Source organism: Ranitomeya imitator, chromosome 2, assembly GCF_032444005.1.
Source record: "Ranitomeya imitator isolate aRanImi1 chromosome 2, aRanImi1.pri, whole genome shotgun sequence".
In the NCBI taxonomy this organism is placed as follows: domain Eukaryota; kingdom Metazoa; phylum Chordata; class Amphibia; order Anura; family Dendrobatidae; genus Ranitomeya; species Ranitomeya imitator.
In genome coordinates this window covers 791,854,475-791,874,280 of record NC_091283.1, presented here as the reverse complement: position 1 = coordinate 791,874,280, position 19,806 = coordinate 791,854,475, and the positions used below count along the sequence as shown (strand labels likewise).

Below are 19,806 nucleotides of genomic sequence, written 5' to 3'. Positions count from 1 at the left end.
GAGGCAATTTTGGACAATGCTACTTAATGCCCATACACCTGGCCTCTGTCAGAGCCGGTTTTAAAAGGCCTAGCGTGATGATGTCAAAGAATATGTGAGCACTGAATGGATTGCTCCCAGCTGTCAAGTAAGTTTTACATTTCTAGGAGTAATAGCAGGGGTACAGCACAATGGAGCATTCTAAGGAGAAATGTGCCAACTTTTTTATTTATGGCATATACAAGTATTTATTAAAAGACATTACAGAAGAGTTCACAGATCCTCTTTAAAGGGAACCTTGTTATGAACAGGTAATTCAGAACCACAATGGACCTTGAAGTTCAGAGCATACAAAGTGACCTGACATTTACCAAAAACATATGACGAGCTCTGAGACGTGGAAACTCTGCTGACCGCAATCCCTAATCCTATCACACCACACTAGAGGTAGCCGTGGATTGCGCCTAACGCTCCCTATGCAACTCGGCACAGCCTGAGAAACTAACTAGCCCTGAAGATAGAAAAATAAGCCTACCTTGCCTCAGAGAAATTCCCCAAAGGAAAAGGCAGCCCCCCACATATAATGACTGTGAGTAAAGATGAAATACAAACACAGAGATGAAATAGATTTAGCAAATTGAGGCCCGACTTACTGAATAGACCGAGGATAGGAAAGATAGCTTTGCGGTCAACAGAAAAACCTACAAACAACCATGCAGAGGGGCAAAAAGACCCTCCGCACCGACTAACGGTACGGAGGTGCTCCCTCTGCGTCTCAGAGCTTCCAGCAAGCAAGAAAAACCAATATAGCAAGCTGGACAGAAAAATATAGCAAACAAAAATAACATAAGCAGAACTTAGCTTATGCAGGATAGACAGGCCACAGGAACGATCCAGGAGGAAGCAAGACCAATACTAGAACATTGACTGGAGGCCAGGATCAAAGCACCAGGTGGAGTTAAATAGAGCAGCACCTAACGACTTAACCTCATCACCTGAGGAAGGAAACTCAGAAGCCGCAGTACCACTCTCATCCACCAAAGGAAGCTTATAGACAGAACCAGCCGCAGTACCACTCACGACCACAGGAGGGAGCTTGGCCACAGAATTCACAACAGAACCTGCCACCAGGAATATCACTGTTTTCCTGCAGATATGCGGTTAATCTGCAGGTTAACGGCATTATCATGATGTCCGGTGCCTGCAATAGCCGAATACATTGAGGAGAAAATGATCTTTATTCTCCCCGCCAGAATTTGGTATTCAGTCATAGGGGTGGGGCGCCACCAGTTCAGTCACTGCCCTGACTATACAGAGCGGCCCAGTAACCGTGCCTCCGGCCCTGACTGACATTGGCTCTTCATTACGGATGACTGTCAGTCAGTGCTGGGGGCGCAGTTACAGTGACCACTCTGTATACTGTATACTTTAACCGGTGCCGCCCTATGAATGAATACCAAATGCTAGCAGGGAGACTAAAGATCATTTTCTCCCTGATGCATTCGACTACATGTAGGCGCCGGACAGCAACATAATGCTGCTAACCTGCAGATTAACCGCATATCTGCACGTTAAACAGTGTTATTTCTGGTTATAGGTTCCCTTTAAGGATTTTTTTTTACTTTTGTGACATTAAATAGTAGAATTGATTGCTATTCTGCTATTCAATACAGATTGTTGCTAACGTTGGCCAACGCCTACCTAATAGCTAATTTTCATCAGTGCTAACTATATGTACTAATGGGACTCAGAGAGTGGGAGATTCATCTCTTGTTCGGTGAGTAGTACATGATGCTGCCCAGTCACTCCCAATGATGAACCCTGCCGCTCTGCTAGCACAGATTGTGTGCTTTGTGCCCAAAGTCATCTACAACTAAACAGAAAGTCAGTGCATTTGGTGAAGATTTACATTTTAGCAAAGACAAAAAGTTTTACAACCACAACAAAATAATCCTGAATATATCAGGTAGATGCTGCACATATCCTGAGGCAAGGAGCTTCAATAAACGAGTCTGGGGTTGCAATACAAGACGTACGGTGTACAAAGTGGCATAATCACATGTATGTGCTTTCCTCAAACAACAGATTTAAAGTAGAAGTCATGGATGTGTGGGAAAATATGCTAACAGAAAATTCACAAGAGGAAAGAAAAATGTAAAAGATGACAAATTATGTATTTGCTGATAAAATTGGAAAAGGCAAAAAACTGGAAGTGGATCAGCAATTAAAGGGGGTTAAGAGGGATAAAAAAATTAATTGCTTTCTTCTGAGCTGCAATACCTGACAAGACCCATAGACTGGTGTGGCGCTGTTTTAAGAGAAAGCTGCTTCGTTAACACTGCACAACACTATACTTGGCGATATTTGGGGGCCACTGAGGACTCCATAGACAGAGATTACCTTTGTTGACAGTGGATGACCCTATTATAAGGGACCATACGAAAAAATGAAGTACCATATTAGGTGCTGACGCCCAGATGACTAAATGATACCAACACGGAAGGATGAACGCAAGTATAAATCCTTATTCAACTGACTAGAGTCTTGCTAATAAAGGGGTATGATGTCTATATCGTTGATATGGAGGGTCAAGTTGGGACAAACCCTTTTAGCTTGTATGCCAGCCATGTATGCACAGCCGCAGATGACATAACCAATCCTTCCTGATCTGATTTTTCATTTTCGTGCCTTCATTTTTATTTCCTCTTCTTCCATCGACATACAGTAGCTGTATGAGGGCTTGTTTTTTTGCTGGACAAGTTGTAGTTTTCAATGACACCATTTATTCTAACACTCACTTCCACTGGCAATTGCAGTGAAAATGAGAAAAAAAAATGTAATTCCACAGTTGCTTTTTGGGTTTTGTTTTTAAAAGGTATTTATTGCGAAAATAAATTTTGAAAAAAAAAAACGTTTTTGTCCGAGACCTGTAACGTTTTCATTTTTACTTCGATAGACTTGTGTGATGGCTTGTTTTTTTTGTATGGTGTGCAAATATTTTTATTGTTTTGGTAGATATGACATTTTGATCACATCTTTTTTTCATTTGTTGGCGAAGTTGCAACAACCGAAATGCCACAATTCTGCGGTTTCATTTTTTTTTCTTACTCTTTATGGAGTTAACCAAAGGGGGTTAATGAATTTTACAATTTTGATAGGTCAGACTTTTACGTAAAATTACCAAATATGTTTATTTTCTTCATTTTTCTAAATTTTTTATGGGTTAATTAACCCTTAGTGACGGAGCTAATTTGCAGCTTAATTTCCAGGGAAATTTTTTACAATTCTGACCTCTGTCAATTTATGAGGTTATAACTCTGGAACGTTTTAACGGATCCCGCTAATTCTGAGAATGTTTTTTCGCAAAATATTGTACTTCATGTTAGTGGTAACATTTCTTTGATATTGCTTGTGTTTATTTATGAAAAAATGAAAATATCGCAAAAAAAATTAACATTTTGCAATTTTCAAATTTTTTATTTTTATGTCCTTAAATCAGAGAGATATGTCACCTAAAATACTTAATAAATAACATTTCCCACATGTCTAATTTCCATTAGCACAATTTTTTAAACAATTTTTTTGTTTTGTTAGGAAGTTATAAGGGTTAAAAGTTGACCAACGATTTCTCATTTTTACAACAAAATTTACAAAACCATTTTTTTAGGGATAATCTTACATTCAAAGTCACTTTGAGGGGTGTACATGACAGAAAATACCCCAAAGTGACACCATTCTAAAAACTACACCCCTCAAGGTGCTCAAAACCACATTCAAGAAGTTTATTAACCCTTCAGATGCTTCACAGGAACTGAAGCAATGTGGAAGGAAAAAATTACATTTAACTTTTTTTACAAACATTTTACTTCAGAACCAATTTTTTTTATTTTCACAAATGTAAAAAGAGAAAATGAACCACAAAATGTATTGTTAAATTTCTTCTGAATATGGTGATACCCCGCATGTGGGTGTAAACCACTGTTTGGGCGCTTGGAAGAGGAGTGCCGTTTGACTTTTTCAATGCAGAATTGGCTGGAATTGAGATTGGACGCGTTTGCAGAGCCCCTGGTGTGCCTAAACAGTGGAAACCCCCACAAGTGACACCATTTGGGAAACTAGACCTATTAAGGAACTTATCTAGATGTTTGGTGAGCACTTTGAATGCCTAAGTGCTTCACAGAAGTTTATAACGCAGAGCCGTGAAAATAAAAAATTATTATTTTTTCCACAAAAATGATTTTTTAGCCCCCGGCCCCAATATTTTATTTTCCCAAGGGTAACAGGAGATATCGGACCCCAAAAGTTGTTGCCCAATTTGTCCTGAGTATGTTGATGCCCCATATGTAAGGGGTAAACCACTGTTGGGTTACACGGCAGAGCTCCGAAGGCAGGGAGCACCATTTGACTTTTTGTAGTGTTTGGAGACCCCCTGATGTACATAAACAGTGGAAACCCCCAAATTCTAACTCCAACCCTAACCCCAACACACCCCTAACCCTTATCCCAACCCTAACCCTAACTTTAGTCCCAACCCTAACCCTAACTTTAGCCCAACTCAGTTTAACCCAACTGTAACCCTAATTGGAAAATGGAAATAAATAAATTGTCTTTATTTTATTGTTTTTCCCTAACTAAGGGGTGATAAGAGGGGGGGTTATTTACTTTTTTTTTATTTTGATCACTGTGATATTGTCTATCACAGTGACCAAAATGAACCAATAGGAAAAATCTTCTTATTGTTGCTGGGTGCCGGCTGGCAGATCTCAGTGGGCGCACTGCACATGCGCCCACAATTTTCTTACCGGAAGAAGACGCCGGTGGCCGTGGGGTGAAGCAGTGGGATCCAGGGACAACTGGGAGACACTGGTAAGTATCGGGGGGCAATCGGAGACCCTATTTCTCTGTCCTCTGATGTGCAATCACATCAGAGGACAGAGAAATTAAATGTGTGGTGTGCCACATGGCCAATCCCTGATTGAAGGCTGGCTGTCTCATTTGGTATTATTGCACCTGTGGAGTTGCCATTTTACTTGGGTCCGCAGAACCCTGTTAGTGCATTTGTATTTAGGCCTAGTTAAGACAGGTAAACATCTCTGCCTGTTTTTGTTTTTTCCAGAGAAATTAAATGGCAAATCGCGCTTTATTTTTGTGGTCGCCGTTATACGAGTTAATAACGACGTTAAGTACCCTTAACTACCGCCGTTAAAAGGCATATCGGCAGTTCTTAAGGGGGTAAACTTTTGCATTTTTTAATACTTTTAAAAACTGTACTATCCTTTGTTTTGAACTTTTAAAAACTTATTTTTTATCTACTTTTTTGGCCCCCATAGCAGAACTGAACCTATCAATTATAGTGTACACTGCAATAGCACAGTGTGTCTTTGCTCCACAGGAGGACCAAAATGGCAGTTATGGTGACCTTCAGCAAGTCCCCGGCGGCTACAGTAACCCATCCAGGAGTTTCTAGCAATCACACTGCGAGGGACTGGCGGGAACCAGTGCGCACACAGAACAACAATTGACAGTGGCATTTACACAGTTAATTAACTAAAATCACCAACGAATACCACATGACAAAAAAATTAGAAAAACGTGACTACATATAGAGTACACCTATTAAAATAACTTTGAACTAGGTTTACAAACTGATGCTAGTGATAACTAGACATGAGTGAATATCGTCGGCTCCCTCCTTATTCGGCAAGCTATATCGCTTACTGAAGAAGCTGCATTGAGAACCCGGATACCTGGAGCGCTCCAAATAATAAACATGAATTCTGGTAAAAAATACCAAGCCCTGGGCAGGAATGGTTGGGGGAGTTCAGATGGTTATCAAAGTATACCCAACAGGATGTGTCACGAGAGTGTCACATTCTCCTGGGAGATCTGGGGTTAGAACATCATTATGTAGTGGGAATCGGAGATCTTCCATGTAGCCCGTGTGTTTTGTGTCCCATATTAAATGAATTTTGTTTTATTTGCTACTGAATAGGTTAACAACTCTTTATATGCTGATTGGAAACATGCAGTTCAATCTCACTGCAGCTACTGACCTGGTCATTTCCTCTCTCTATAACATCTGGCCAGATCTTCTCTTCCTCCCCAGTGAAAGTTTACTTCCTGGTTCCCTGGAGTTGCTGTGCCCAGTTGAAGATCATTTCTGCTGCTGGAGATTGTTGTATGTTGTTTTTGATTGTGTTTTCCTCATTGTTCTATTCTGTTTGGTTTGTACATTTCCGTCCTTCCCTAAATATTTTTCTACCTTGGGTGAGTGTTTTGTATGTTAGCTGCTTTTTGTTATTCCTATTTGTCTTATGTGTTTATTCACTAGCATTTCTGTCCCAGGCCTCCTGGGGGAGGGGACAGCTTAGAGTATAGCAGAAGAGCAGTAAGCTACGTGGCCCAAACCTCCTCACCATCAGAGGTACCTTTGGGAACAGGGATAGTTAAGGCCCCAGACCTAGGAACAGTGCAGGGCCCCTTTCCCTAATCATGTACAGTCACAGGGTGACAGGATGTAAATTCAATGAGTATTTAATTGTTTAAGTGTTAAACAAAGATGTAAAAAATAAACAGGCATAACATTAGAATAATAAAGTCTTCTTTAAATCTTTTATAAAGAAGCATTAAGACTTTAATGTTATGCCTGTTTATTGCTTTTTAGAATTTTAAGTAACGTGTAAAAATAAAATTCCTATTGAATTTACATTCTACTGGATCAACTTTGCATTCCTTATGAACTTCCCCAATCAGTAGCACTCAAGGCTTAATATTGTTCTCCTGATATTATGGTAACACCAGCATTCTCAATCATCCATAACAGTGCTGCCTCCCAGTTAGATTGTGTACATTGATATTGATGTACATCTTGGCTGTATTTCGGTAACACTTGGTCACTTCATGACAATGTTGTTTAGAGGAATATCCCCAAGACAGTAAGTTATCCCCTCTACACTTATTGATTGCTGGGGAGACCCCAGGCGTAAATGAGAATGGGGCTTTGAAACCTGGCTTTGCAATGCTTTATCGTCTATGGGATTGCTGGAACAGTTGAGCATTGTGCTTGGCTTTCTGGGGCAGTCCCATAATCAATGACTAGAGAAAACGCTGAACATGGGCACTTCCGCTCCACTGAAGACTGGGCTTTGCAGAGCCCGACTTCTGGGTTACAGATTCCATATTTTTGTAAACCACTGTGACCTCCTGGGACTAGGAATCCTATGGAAAGGGGAAAATGTGCTATCTTGGGAATAATCTTTGAAGCATTTTATAGCTTTCTACTATAGTTCTCCATTTAAGCAAGGTAACTGGGAATTCTGCAATTAGTGTTACTAGATGTAAAACAATACTAGAGGGGCAGAATGCACTTCCTACATGTGGGGTTAAGGCTATGTGCACACATTGCGGATTAGGCTTAGGAATTTCTGGTGCGGATTCTGCCTCTCCTGGCAGAAAACGCACCTGCGGATTTGTCACGTTTTTTGTGCGGTTCCGCAGCGTTTTTTATGCGTTTTTGCTGCGGTTTTCTTGCGGATTTGCTGTGTTTTTTACCCCTGCGGTTTTCTATAATGGAATGGGTACAAAATCGCTGCAGATTCACAAAAAAGAAGTGACATGCTACTTCTTTTAAACCACAGCGTTTCCGCAGCGGATTTTCCGCAACGTGTGCACAGCATTTTTTTTTTCTCATTGATTTACATTGTACTGTAAATCAATTGTGGATCTTCAGCGTTTCCGCAGAGAATCCGCAACGTGTGCACATACCCTAACTGTGCATAAAGGCTTTGCTTTTTTTAATGAGGTCTTATGGTGAACAGATACCATGGTATCCATTAAGACATTTTTAATTACATGCTCCTTATGTAAGGTGACTACATAATATAATTGAAGGCTGCTGATAATGTTTTAGTGTTTGATTCTACACATATTCTACAACAATCCAGATCTAATACAATCCTATCACAATTAAATTGTAGTTTAATGAATAAAAGCAAATACTACACCTGTAGAACATGTGACTCAAATCCAAGCGGGCAGACCACTGCAGAACGTCACAAAGGAGTAATATTCGGAGTATATCCTAGAGATGCTTGAATGAACAACAATAACCTCTGCGACCATGATTAGAACTACAAGATGAGGCTTATCAGCTGATCATGCCGGGCTGACACACAACAGATAAGAGGTTTATGGAAGGCTTTAACCTGGAGTTTGAAGCAAGTTGTAGACAATCCTGCTACTCATATTCCCCAGATACAAATTCTGTAGAAAATGTAACTTATTATTAGCTCAGGTGTCTAAAAATGGCTGGTTTTATGTTATGCGCTACAATATATTGCACTATCTATTCAGATCTTATGCAATTATCTAAGTATATAATGACATAATCAAGGAAAAATTAATTAAGAACCCAAATTAAAGCAAATGCAATAAATTAAATAGGTGTCAATACAGGATTTTATGGGGTAGGGTATTGGACCCATAGCGCACAACCCCTCTATTTACAGGGACCCTTAACGTGACAACAAATATGAGTATTGATTAACCCTTAACATGACAATATAGGCATTAATTAACCCTTAACATGACAATAAATATGTGCATTAATTAACCCTTAACATGACAATATGAGCATTAATTAACCCTTAACATGACAATATGAGCATTAACCCTTAACATGACAATAAATGATCATTAATTAACCCTTAACCTGACAATATAAGCATTAATTAACCACATAATGACAATCTTTGCATCCATATTGCCAAAATGATTGGATGCAATCAATAGACACCTCTCAGGAGAACTTCTTGGATGAGGCTTGCTTAAAATTCTTCTTGATCCTTGGAGGTAATAGTGACCCATACTTGATAATCTACCAAAGCATTGAAGAGATTTCACCATGGGAGCACAAAAAACACATCAGCTGTGGATTTTTCTGTAAAAATGTATTTGTTTCCACCTACTAAGGAGTTAATAAAACCCACTGATGTACTGATTGGATGGTTTAATGTTTTCACATAAATTGTTACATCCGTTTCCAGTAAAAGGTGAACTGGTAATTATGGATCACAGGTTGCCACAACTGCATGCAGAATAGGAAGCCTCAGTATCAGGATGAGCTTCATTAAACTTGGTACATTCTTGATAAGCTGCAACACACATACATTACAGATAAAAAAAGGGGGCTCAAGCCCAGTACTTACACAAAGACCCCGAACAGCAATGCCCGGATCCCCAGCTCTTCTAATAGTGCCCTCATCATCCACAGGCATCAGAGGCACTGGCACAGGGCACAGGGGCACAGGCAGAGCTCACCCAGGGATATACACAAAACTGCTAGAGTTTAGGTGAAGGATCCAGGATAAATGTGACTGCAGCTGGGAGAAAGCTGCACTTCTTATGAAGCCTCCAGGTCTGATCAGGGTGCAGGAGGAGACAGCTGGGGATGTCCTGGGAGATCACTCCAGAGAGAGTTGTGAGGAGGAGGAGGAGGAGAGCACAGAGAGGACCTAGATGTGACAGCCAGCTGCAGTGTGATCCAGAGACTGCTCCAGTCCTCTGCAGCCCCCTATCACCACCAGTGTGAGTCTCTTACTACACAGGTTGTTCTACACATGCTAGGAAATCCCCCCTCCCTGCAACTGCACAGGATCTCCTCAAATACACAGTGACTTCAGCAGTGCCTCCTCTGCACACACTGCCTCCCACAATAGCCTCTGATCACTAGGCTGAGATTGCTACAAATCCAGCATAGAGCATTAGAAGATTCATGCTACACTATACATACAAAGATACCTGATAGGATTACACTGAGGTTCAGGTTGTATATTAATGGATGCTTTTTGTAAGTGCTTGGATAATATGTTAGTGCACGGACATTTGTCTACTCGAAATTTTAAGAAGTAGATTAAAGGAACCTGTCATGCTGCCCAAACAACTGGCATGATTGCAGCCTGGTGAATTATTCAATGAAAAGCTCTGGCATTTCAGAGAAAATATAATAATATAATAATCTTTATTTTTATATAGCACTAACATATTTTGCAGCGCTTTACACACATTATCATCGCTGTCCCCGTTGAGGCTCACAATCTAAATTCCCTATCAGTATGTCTTTGGAATGTGGGAGGAAACTGGAGAACCCGGATGAAACCCACGCAAACACGGAGAGAACATAAAAACTCCTTGCAGATGTTGTCCAAGGTGGGATTAGAACCCACGCAAACACGGAGAGAACATAAAAACTCCTTGCAGATGTTGTCCAAGGTGGGATTAGAACCCAGGACGCCAGCGCTGCAAGGCTGCTGTGCTAACCACTGAGCCACCATGCTGCCCATAGATTCAATAGGGGACCATAACAGGAGATCAACTAGTCCAACCCTCCCCCAGATGGCTCTTTCAAGCACTATCAAAAGTAATGAACAGGTCTCTCTCTTATCTGTACATGATGAAAGACCTGTCAATCACCTGCAGCAGCACCAAGAATATCCGTCCGTGGGCAGCACTGGGCTAGTCTTTAACAGGACTATGTCAGCACAGAATGACCATTTAATCCAAGTACAGACGCTCAGTGCACCATGGCGGGGTCAATGGGCTAGTCTTTAAAAGGACTCAGCACAGAATGACTGCTCAAACCAAGTACAGGTGCACCATGGTAGGGTCAATGATTTATATACACCATGCCACTTGCATGTTTTCCATCCATCTAAGGATTTACGAAGCCAAAGCTGTCGATCAAAGAAGAGAAGGGTGGGGAGTAGAGATAGATGGAAGCCAAGCAGGTGGGAAGGTGTATATAAATGATTGGCCCCGCTTTGATGCACCGAGCACATGTACTTGGTTTGATCAGTCATTCTGTGCTGACAGGTTTAAAGGGAACCTATCAGCAGGTTTTTAGACCCCCAAACTATTGTCATGTATCATGTAAAGTCCCTGTATTGTTGATGTTGTCCATGCCTTTTATACGTCTGCGCCTCCATTTTATAGAAATCTATCTGCAAATTTTTTATGTATGTGAGCCACAAGTCCATTAGCTCTGCACTTACAGCTCTCCGGCCTCTCTCCCTCTCTCCTCCTGCTGCGGGGCTCCTGTTAGTGATTGACCAATCCCTCTTTTCTGTGGTCTGCTCCCCCACCTAAGATCTTGCGCATGCACTTTCATTCCTGGTTGCTGTGCATGCCGATGGATTTCTATAAATCGGACGCACGGACTTGTAAACCAAAGGCATGGACATCATCAACATTACAGGGACGTGACAGTAGGTTGGGGTCTAAAGACCTCCTGCTATGGTTCCCTTTAAAGTATAGTTTCTCTGAAACGCACTAGCCTTACAGATAACAATATACCTGGCTGCAACTGTGAACCCAGGCTCTGATTCATGATATCTGTGGTTTGGGCAGGAGGAATCAAGTGATAGGTTCCCTTCAAAGTTAAAATGAAACATGAACGTGGCATATATGGTGAACACTAGAAAATAGGTGGACGAATATTTATAGTTATCAAATATGAAAGTGAATAATGGGGTTTTACAAACTATAATATAACCATTATTTGTGAAGTCAGTGTGTGCAGGGGTCGACAAAGGCCGTTGACAACGACAACGGCCGTTTCGCGCTAAAGGTAGCGCTTCCACGGGTCAATCATGATTGACCCGTGGAAGCGCTACCGTTAGCGCGAAACGGCCATTGTCGACCCCTGCACACTCCTGTTCCATCTTCACACCCCCGAGCTGTGAAGATGATGTTTTATATGCTTGAATAAAGGATTCACACCACTCAAGAACTGGTGAGTGCTGCCGCATTTTGTTCTGCTTATATCCATTATTTGAGTACAGTTATACTGTATATGCTAATGTGATTAATAATGTTCATATCACCTTTTATTACAATCTCCATTTTACTGTTCAAGTTTCAACTCAATCCCAAACAGTAGATACCTCTCTTTTAGTCATCTGACTCTCCCTTTCAGATCCTGGACCACATATCCCAGCATTACTTGCTCCCATAGATATGGGACAGCACACATGGATTGCAATGCATATCAATGCATGCTGAGAAGCATGTGTGCAGTATTAGGAGCTATCTCATGGTTGTGTGTAATAAACTACAAAGTAAAAATGGCACATGTTCGACCATACAGATAGAAGGAACCGGGTCAACATAACCACAGGCTTTAAGGGATAAACATTATAGTGAATAGAGTATGTAGGTAAAAATGTTATTTTTGGGATGAGTGGACCAGTGGAAGTCTGAGTTATAATACCCAACCCAAACTTTAATCCAAAGTTAATTTCGGGTACGAGAACTGTACCCAAATTTCAACCAGAACCCCATTGAAAACATTGGAGACTCAAACTTTTGAGCTGGAAAAATCTTCCTCTTTCACTGAAACTCTGAATATTGCAACGAACTTCCAGGAGAAGTCATTGTTCAGCATTTAGGTTTCCTGCTCGGCGATTGGTGAGGCACCAATTTAGGGATAGCAGGGCAGGTGGGGTGTTATTAGATCTGCCCTGGTGTCTCCACTCACTCTTTCCCTAGTGTCTGGGCTTCCTTCCCCTCATACCTTTGTGTTGCACTTAGTCTTTCCCACACTGTGCATGACAAAAAAATGAAATAAATATATTTGCAAAACTTAGATCTGTGACCAGATTTAACATTGGAAGCTGCACAATTACATAGATGTCTTAGATCTCATTACAATGGTCTACTTACTTAAAAAAAAATGCATATCACATTGGCTGTATAATCCTAATATTAATATGAGCATTTTATGAGTCCAACAAGATTCAAACCCATAAAATACTAATTGTAATATTAGGCAGAAAAACTTGTAACAAAGTAACAAGTAACCAAGTACACCAAGCTTATCAGGTCTAAAAGATCTATGTAATAATATCTGCAGTTTGTGATATCTGGTGACAGATCGCCTTCATATTTAGGAGAATTCTAACAAAACGAAGGAATAGGTTGTTATATACCAGGGGTTCTGTTTAAGATAAATGAGGTTTCTCCCTAAGAAATGTGACGTTGAAGGGATGAATTTAGCAGACAGAATCACTGACTGGGTGGATCAGAGAAACGAACAAGGCAACTAGACAAAAGCTAGACATCATGCCGCGATCCAAAGACATTCTGTAACAAATGAGAAACAAGGTAATTGAGATCTATCAGTCTGGAAAAGGGTAAAAAGCCATTTCTAAAGCTTTGGGACTCCAGTGAACCACAATGAAAGCCATTGTCCACAAATGGCAAATACATGGAACAGTGGTGAACCTTCCCAGGAGTGGCCGGCCGACCAAAATTATCCCAACAGCACAGAGATGACTCATCCAAGAGATCCCAAAATATCCCACAACAATATCCAAAGAACTGCAGGCCTCTCTTGCCTCAGTTAAGGTTAGTGTTCATGACTCCATCATAAGAAAGAGACTGCCATGCAGGCAATTTTTCCCAGAGTTCCAAGATGAAAACCACTGCTGAGCATTAAGAACATAAATGCTCGTCTCAGTTTTGCCAAAAAACATCTTGATGATTCCCAGACTTTTGGGAGAATACTCTATGAACCGAAAAGACAAAAGTTTAACTTTTTGGAAGGTATACGTCTCATTACATCTGGCTTAGAAGTAGCACAGCATTTCAGAAAAGGAACATCATACCAACAGTAAAATATGGTGGTGATAAAGTGATAGGCTGCTTCAGGACCTGGACGACTTGCTGTGGTAAATGCAACCAGGAATTTTGCTGTCTACCAAAAATCCTAAAAGAGAATGTCTGGCCATCTGTTCGTGACCTCAAGCTAAAGCACACTTGGGTTATGTAGCTGGGCAATGATCCAAAACACACCAGCAAGTCCATCTCTGAATGGCTCAAGAAAAGCAAAATTAAAACTTTTGAGTGTCCTAGTCAAAGTCCTGGCCTAAATCCTATTGAGTTGCTCTGGCATGACCTTAAAAAGGCGGATCATGCTCGGAAACCCTCCAATGTGGCTGAATTACAACAAGTCTGTAATTATGAGTTTGCCAAAATTCCTCCAGAGCGTTGTAAAAGATTCATTGCCAGTTATCACAATGCTTGATTGCAGTTGTTACTGCTAAGGGTGGACCAACCAGTTATTAGGTTTAAGGGGCAATCAGTTTTTCACACTGGCCCTGTAGGTTTGGATTTCTTTTTCCCTTAATAATAAAGACCTTCATTTAAAAACTGCATTTTGTGATTACTTGTGTTATCTTTGTCTAATGTTTAAATTTGTTTGGTGATCTGAAACATTTAAGTTTGACAAACATGCAAAAGAATAGGAAAGCATTCTTGGATAACACCTTATCCAAGTACCTTAGTTCATTACTAATTGGCACACATGCATAATCGTACTCAACGTACTCAACTAAAGATACATTTTTTTACTATACGTGGCTGATGGGGAAATCATTTTTAATGCTGTCCCTGTTACCTCTCTGACATTTAATATTATAATCTTGATATTCTAATAATGAAAATTTCTATAAACCCTCTTTGTCATGGTTCTGTGCACTGGATATAGAAGATGTTTGTAAAATATTTATTTCACCCAAAGCATCGACCGGTATTTGTGATACTCTGGTAACTTGGGTGAGGTACATTTGTGGCTTACTTTTGTGGAGTTTTGAAACCAGTTAAAAAAGGTGGCAAACATTATTTTACACTATGCTATTTGGCCAAAATATCTGCTATGACTGTGGGGTCTTAAGGATTTTATTTATTTTGGTTTATAGATTTTTGATGATAGGCATACTACTACCTACTCAATGATTTGGTTGGGTTACAATAAAGGTTCCATGCACATAAGACAAAAGTCAGCCAAACCCACTAATGTCAGCAGGATCAGCCCAATTTGTGTGTGGGCCTCCTGACGGTCCTCTGACAGATGATGATGGGGAGAGAAGGATTTGGACTGCTGATTTTTAATTTTCTAATGACAAGGAGCATTCCTGTGTATGAGAGAGTTAGGGGAGATAACTGTCAACAGCTAGTAGTGTGTATGGGTGAAGGAAATCTGCTTAAGAGTCATTTAACCAATCGGCGTCACTAAAGATGCTCACATTTTAAAGGGAATCTGTCACCAGGTTCTTGGTTTGTAATCTGAGAGCATCATGATGTAGGGTTGAGACCCTGATTCCAGCGATGTGTCACTTGCTGGTCTGCAAGTTGTCATTTAGATACAATCACAGTTTTCTCTACTGCAGATCTAGCAGAGCTCAGAATGATGAGCTGTGTATAACCCTGACAACGCCTCTGATTGGCAGCTTTCTGTGTACACTGTATATTGACACACGGACCTTTCAGACAGAATTTGAAAACCCACCTCTTCAGGAAGCCTTACAACCCGCAATGACCCTGCGGCTACTTCAAACCCCCGAGAACATGCCACAACCCCTTACCCTACTGTCTCCTTCCCCATTATCCTGTAAACTGTAAGGCCACAAGGGCAGGGCCCTCCCCGCTTTGTACCAGTCTGTCATTGTTAGTCTGTTTATCCTTTTTTATAATAGTATCCTGTATGTAACCCCTTCTCATGTGCAGCACCATGGAATCAATGGGGCTCTACAAATAAATAATAATAATAATGGGCGTGGATTTGCACACAGTAGTTGACCAGTAAGCACAAGACACATAGTCCTGTAGTAATAATCTCCTGCTGATAAAACTCTTATTTTATTGATACAGTAATACGCAGCCTTGTGACATATCGCTGGAATCAGGTTCTCAGACTCTACATAGTGCTGCTCTCAGATTACTTAGCAAATACCTGCTGACATATTCCTTTTAATTTGTCATGCTAATTTTCAAGACTTGTGTCCACTTCTAGAATCTACAGCACATTATCTCTGTGTGGGTTTAAAATGATTTCCCATACAATGTACAGTATATGTTCTGTGTGTGTTTTACACATCAGCAACTCTGATACTGGATTGAGATATGTATGTTAAAGACTCCAAGAATGCTGATATAATATGTGGTTTTGAATTCACCCTGAGGCACAATATTTATAAAAATGGAATAATTATGCTGGTGTCTGCTGATGGCAACAGAACCAAATTACATGGGCAGTCGTGTCCTGTGTAATAACCTCTGGAATGAGCAAAGTCATGAAATAAAAGATAATTGAATGTAATAAAGTGGAACTATATGCAGCATAGTCATCCATTCTGCGGACCCAACTAATATTGACTTTGAGACGGTTCCATTGGTGAAGCAGAGCCCTATTTAATTAACTGGCTGTTGTTGGTTTTTTACGAAATATGGACTGGATGCCTATTGGACCTGATTCAGACATCAATGATTTTTCTCATCTATAAAATATTGAAGACTGGTGATGGCATCTCAGCGCTTACCGATTTTTTTATTTTTATAAATCCATCGACTTGTTTGGTCAGCAACTCGGATCAAAACTGGACATGTCCCTGTGTTTTGGAACGGACCACTTGGTCTGCAAAAATAGAGGACACATAAACAATCCTTTTGACTATAAAAATACAAGTTCTATCCATAAAAAACATGAATAGAACATGTATGAGAATAACTGAATTAAAACTAGTTCAGAATTTCCCCAAAGTACAGTCCAGCAAAACTAACGGAATGGTGGTGAACCAGTGGCCTTTCCTGTATGTATAAATTGTTTGTCCATTGTTTGTCCATTGTTTTATGCAACCTCCGATCCTCACAAGATCTCCTTCTCTACTCCCCTCTTATCTCCTCTTCCCACAATCGCATACAAGATTTCTCTCGCGCATCCCCCCTACTCTGGAACTGTGTGCCCCAACACATCAGACTCTCGCCTACCATCGAAACCTTCAAAAAGAACCTGAAGACCCACCTCTTCCGACAAGCCTACAACCTGCAGTAACCACCGATCGACCAAACCGCTGCATGACCAGCTCTACCCTCGCCTACTGTATCCTCACCCATCCCTTGTAGATTGTGAGCCCTCGCGGGCAGGGTCCTCTCTCCTCCTGTACCAGTTGTGACTTGTATTGTTTAAGATTATTGTACTTGTTTTTATTATGTATACCCCTCCTTACATGTAAAGCGCCATGGAATAAATGGCGCAATAACAATAAATCATAATAATAATAATAGTCCATGTACATGGCTAATTGCACAAGTTTTCATTACATTGAATGTGGTGCTATATTTGTACAGCTAGTTTGCTGGTCCGTGAACCTTTCCATTATAGCTCCACTCCAGCATTCTCGGCGCCACTTGGCATGTTCTGATCTGTTGGGATTGCTCCATTGTTTGCTGGGCAAACTGAAAGTCACTTCTCAATATAAGTCTATGAGAGCCAGAAAGGCTTGTGACCATTACCTCTGAGTTCCAGTCAGGCAGAAGGTGTGGTTACATGGATGGCAGATCAAGGCTAGGGTGGCACTGGGAACACATGAAGACAGCAGCTGGTTAGTATAATTTTAGGGGCAGGGAACTGGTGCTAGGGATACAAGGTAACTTTTTGTAAGCTTCACATTGTGATCCATGATGGCAAAGTCACATGCGCCTTGCAATCTGCAGCCAAAAATCCAAAAGATTTAGATTTTTCTGACAGTTACATCGTGGTCACATGAGGCCACATTGATAATGAATACACATGATTTCCTAGTTGCGATTATCATGTACCCTTTCCACAAATACCAGGTAAATATAACCTAATTGAGCACTTTAAAGAATTTTTCAGAATGTTTACTTGAGCACATGCGGTCATGAAAGCTTTCAACCCCAAATCTCTGGGACTCTGTCTAGTTCGTCCAACGTCATAAAGCTCTCAGTGGTACAACGATCTGACCCATCTCCCAGTAGTCTACTACCAACGTTGGATATTTTAAGTTAAAGCAGAGGGAAAATTCAGTATTAGAACGGGAGGAGCAAAATCATTTTGGTTAGAGAAAAACATTATTAAACCACTCCCACTCCCTATTAGAGTGTGAAAAAACAAAAGCGTTGTTCTTATATTAGTATATACAGTTGTGTGAAAAAGTGTTTGCCCCCTTCCTGATTTCCTATTCTTTTGCATGTTTGTCACACTTAAATGTTTCAGATCACCAAACAAATTTAAATATTAGACAAAGATTACACAAGTAATCACAAAATGCAGTATTTAAATGAATTTCTTTATTATTAAGGAAAAAAGAAATCCAAACCTACAGGGCCCTGTGTGAAAAAGTGACTGCCCGAGCCTCTCCTTTAGCATAAAGTAACTGTGGTTTATCATATCTTTGGGAAGCTGAGTTAAAATTTCCTAGCCACACACAGGCCTGATTACTGCCACACAGGTTCTCAATCAAGAAATCACTTAAATAGGACCTGTCTGACAAGGTGAAGTAGACCAAAAGATCCTCAAAAGCTAGACATAATACAGTGATCTAAAGAAATTCTGGAACAAATGAGAAACAAAGTCATTGAGATCTATCAGTCTGGAAAGCGTTATAAAGCAATTTCTAAAGCTTTGGGACTCCAGCGAACCACAATGAAAGCCATTATCCATAAATGACAAAAACATGGAACAGTCGTGAACCTTCCCAGGAGTGGTCAGCACACCAAAATTATCCCAAGAGCTCAGCAATAAGACATCCAAGAGGTCACAAAGGATCCTACAACAATATCGAAGAACTGCAGGCCTCACATGCCTCAGTCAAGGTCAGTGTTCATGACTCCATCATAAGAAAGAGACAGGGCAAAAATGACCTGCATGGCAGCGTTCCAAGATGAAAACCACTGCTGAGCATTAAGAAGATAAATGCTCGTCTCAGCTTTGCCAAAAAACATCTTGATGATTCCCAGACTTTTGGGAGAATACTCTGTGGCTAAAAAGACAAAAGTTTAACTTTTTGGAAGGTGTACGTCTCATTACATCTGGCATGAAAGTAACACAGCATTTCAGAAATGGAACTTCATACCAACAGTAAAATATGGTGGTGGTAGTGTGATGGTCTGGGCTGTTTTGCTTCTTCAGGACCTGGAATACTATATACAGCTCCTACTGTATATAGGGGGCTATTTAAGAGCTCACACTGTATACAGAGAGAATATTTAGGGTTTCATGCTGTATATAGGGAGCTACTGTATATAGGGGTTCATACTGTATATAGGGAGTCTATGTGAAGGCTCATACTGTACATAGGGAGCTATGTGGGGGATCATCCTGAATATTGAGAGGAATTGTGGAGACTCATAGTGGCATGTAAAAGTTTGGGCACCTCTGTCCAAAATTACTGTTATGGTGTTGTATTGGGAAAAAAAATATTTTCATCTTTCACATTTAAAAAATCACAAAAAGGAAAATAATCTGATGCAAAAAATTGGGCACCCTGCATGGTTAGTACCTAGTAGCACCCCCTTGTGGAAGTATCACAGCTTGTAAACGCTTTTTGTAGCCAGTCAAGAATCTTTCAATTCTTGTTTGAGGGATTTTCATCCATTTTTCCTTGGAAAATTCTTCCAGTTCTGTGAAATTCCTGGGTCGTCTTGCATGCACTTCTATTTGGAGGTCTAGCCAGAGATTTTCAATAGTGATGAGCGAATATACTCGTTACTCGAGATTTCTGAATGATTTACATCTCTTAGCCAGCATAAATACATGTGGTGGTTGCCTGGTAAATCATTCAGCTGAGATGAGGAAAACTAAATCTCCGAGCACTAAAAAATACTCGAAGGACACCCGAGCGTACTCAGGAAATCTCGAGTAACAAGTATATTCGCTCATCACTAATTTTCAATGATGTTCAGATCAGGGGACTGTGAAAGCCATTGTAAAACATTCAGCTTTCGCTTTTTGAGGTAGTCTTTTGTGGATTT

General features: G+C 40.5%; 1 protein-coding gene and 1 long non-coding RNA gene across 2 annotated transcripts in view; one reads left to right on the top strand and one right to left on the bottom strand.

Annotated features, from left to right (window-relative positions):
• Positions 1-9,651, bottom strand: part of PLPP4 (phospholipid phosphatase 4) — a 150,843-nt gene extending 141,192 nt beyond the window's left edge. The window contains exon 1 of the mRNA XM_069753653.1: positions 9,186-9,651. Coding sequence (XP_069609754.1) covers positions 9,186-9,244 — 59 coding nt within the window. The 5' untranslated portion in view covers positions 9,245-9,651. The remainder of the gene's footprint in view (positions 1-9,185) is intronic.
• The window catches only part of LOC138665808 (uncharacterized), a 46,944-nt gene extending 29,908 nt beyond the window's left edge, over positions 1-17,036 (top strand). Inside the window, exon 3 of the long non-coding RNA XR_011318527.1 lies at positions 16,737-17,036. This is a non-coding gene — a long non-coding RNA (uncharacterized lncRNA). The remainder of the gene's footprint in view (positions 1-16,736) is intronic.
• Positions 17,037-19,806: the final 2,770 nt, after the last annotated feature.